The 2,727-nt window shown below is 40.3% G+C and overlaps 1 protein-coding gene across 1 annotated transcript; it reads left to right on the plus strand.

The window, feature by feature from the left end:
* Positions 1-203: 203 nt before the first annotated feature.
* On the plus strand, positions 204-625 carry LOC6630382 (metallothionein-3). The gene is made up of 2 exons (XM_002053972.4): positions 204-358; positions 427-625. Exons 1-2 carry the CDS (start codon positions 334-336, stop codon positions 543-545), a joined length of 144 nt encoding a protein of 47 aa, XP_002054008.1. The 5' UTR covers positions 204-333; the 3' UTR covers positions 546-625.
* The last annotated feature ends 2,102 nt before the right edge of the window (positions 626-2,727 follow it).

Below are 2,727 nucleotides of genomic sequence, written 5' to 3' on the forward strand. Positions count from 1 at the left end.
AAAGACGGACTGACAGACAGCCAGACTAACTGACTGGTAGCCGTATTGACTTCTCTTTCACTGACCCTGCGGATCATAACATTGTTATCTACTTCTTGTTATCTCTTGTTGACTGATTGAGGTAAGCTTGAATCGCACTGCACACGTTTCTGTTGATTTTGCACACGTTGAACTCACTCATGTACGTATTGAAAATTCAAGTGAGTGCAAAAATATTTCACTCGGCACTTGCCAAGCAGCTACTATAAATATGTTCAATGGAATTCCTACAGAGCAGTAAATTGACATAGAATCTACGTGAAGCACTTCACAGCTTTTAAAGAAAATTGGAAAATGGTTTGCAAGGGCTGTGGCACTAGTAAGTAAAACACATAAATATGAATTTCTATTTCCATATTGATTTCTATGAATTATTATCCCTTGCAGACTGCAAATGCACAGACACCAAGTGCGGTGACAACTGTTCCTGCAACCAGGACTGCAAATGTGTCTGCAAAACAGGCACCAAGGAACAATGCTGCAGCAGCAAGACCAAGGCAAAGTAAGCAGCAACCGTGAAAATTAAACAAAATCGAAAACCCTTATAATTGTCCAAATAAATAGATTAATAATATTTTAATCAATATTTACCGTGGAGTTTCACATTCATAAAATTTTAAAGAGCTATATTTAACTTTAATATTAACCGTCTTTCCATTGTTTAATAATATTTCGGGCTCAAGTCTTGCTATGGCTGAAACCAGAACTATTTTGGCCTTATTAAGATCGTTCGTACCTTGACAATCGAATTTAGGTTTGTGATCTAAATTGACATCTAGATTATTAACTCTTAGTTATAGTGCGTAAGGCGTGGTAATTATAAAAGCTAGACACACTTAATTAAGTATGCACCTAATAACTAGAGGTTATGACGCTGTAGGAAAATGGTATAGGAAAACTGTGTCAACGATAAACAATATTGGTAGCTCGGCTTTCGACTCATCTCTGGCCTTAGGCTAGGTTTGTGAACAGGGCTTAACACATTCGCAGCGAGTTTTTTGTTCGAAGCTTGGCCTGTCATATATTTTGAATTCTTGGAATTTTTAATTTTTATCTTATCACTGCCCATGGCAAGCGAAAGGTTAGGTTACTTTTTATATTTGAGAAAATTTGGTTGCTTTCCTAAATATTTGTGACTTTCAAAATATTTGTAAGTACAAATATCGCATATTTCTTGTCTGTCGGACATACAGTATGTGGAAGTCTGTCAGAGTTGGTGGCTTGCAATATCATATCTATTGTATAATAAGTTTCATTGAAATGCACAAAACATTGTTGCCGTTTTGTTTTTGCTGTTGCTTCAGCTTATGCTGCCCCATTTGGGCAATGAAAAACAACATGCCACACAAAATGATGACACTTGTAAGTGTGCAAAAGCAATTTGGCAATTTGAAGGAGGGAACTTTTTTTGCACGGAGTAAGTATGCGCCGCGTTGGCCACCACAGATGCTAGTGCAATGCCAGTCGAGGGTGAAGTGCTTAAACAATTAATTAACGCTGCTTGAGCTAAACATTTATGCAAGAAACAATGAGAAACGGCTAGACAAAAAGACGCCAGCACACACACAATGTGAAGCTTGCCGCAATGTGATGCCCTCTTAAGCTACAGTGGCAGTGGAGAGGGGACGGTAAGGGCTCCTCTGGGTCTGGCTCATTATGAGCTGCAGCTACTTTAGCCACAACAATGAACGCGAAACACTCCGCAACAGTTCCGCCGGGACTATCTGTTGAGTTTTCAGTGTTGCCTCTTTAAATTTTCTACACATTTCTAATTAGCAGGCTCCATCAGCCACGCCACTCGGCACCCTACGATGGGTTCTCTCCGGCGTTTTGGGGCACTTAGTGCTGTCGTTAAGCTTATAGCATTTTGCAGTATTTGATTAGGCAGTGATTCCTAATCAATTAAGACTGATGGCTTATGGACTTTAGATGAGACGAGACGATTAAGCTTTGGTGTTTGCCTTGTTGACCAAGTGGCCAACAAACTAGCCGCAAACATTTGCAACACTCTCTAACCAAGTTTACTGCACAACACCAACAGAAAGTTTGCAACACTTTTTTGGCTGCCTAACCCCACCCACGCTATCCCTATACAGTTTAATGAGCATCCCTCTCATCCTTGCACAGTTTTACTTTACTTTGCGGCTGTTTGTTGTTGTCTGGTTTATTGTTGTGGTACAGCTTTATTTTCTTGATGTTTCTGCTCCCGTTATTGTCGTTGTTGTTATTGTTGTTGTTGTCTGTGGCACTCGTAACTTTGCCGCAAAATTGCTTGTTTCCGTTTCCGCCTTCTCGCCTTCTCGCCTCTCGACGGCCCTCGGCCGACGCCCACTGATAGATGCCATTATGACCCACACTGGAGGCATACGATTTTCTTGTTGGCTGCCAGCAAAAGTGGGCACTGCCGACAATTAAAGCCAATTATGTTGAAATGTAATTGTTTTAAGCAGATTTTTTCCTCGGCTGTCATGGCTGCCGTCACTTAGCTTTTGACTTTCTGCCGCAATTTTTTTGGGGCACGCACATTTCGGATTGTTTCTATTATTTTGTTTTGTTTTTAGCCGAGAATCGCTCGGGGCCGTGGGTGACATTTAAATCGACTAAATGGCATTGCTTAAACGCAATTTGCAATGAGCCCGTTTAAATAAATTGTCACAATTGAGTTTAATTAAAAACTTTTTAATATGT

The sequence above is a fragment of the Drosophila virilis genome, chromosome 2, assembly GCF_030788295.1.
Source record: "Drosophila virilis strain 15010-1051.87 chromosome 2, Dvir_AGI_RSII-ME, whole genome shotgun sequence".
Lineage (NCBI taxonomy): Eukaryota > Metazoa > Arthropoda > Insecta > Diptera > Drosophilidae > Drosophila > Drosophila virilis.

Bases quoted from the DNA above. Each gene is read 5' to 3' on its own strand.
- LOC6630382 (XM_002053972.4), top strand. From the start codon at position 334: ATGGTTTGCAAGGGCTGTGGCACTA. The intron at 359-426 runs GTAAGTAAAACA...TATCCCTTGCAG, and splicing joins TTGCAAGGGCTGTGGCACTA to ACTGCAAATGCACAGACACC.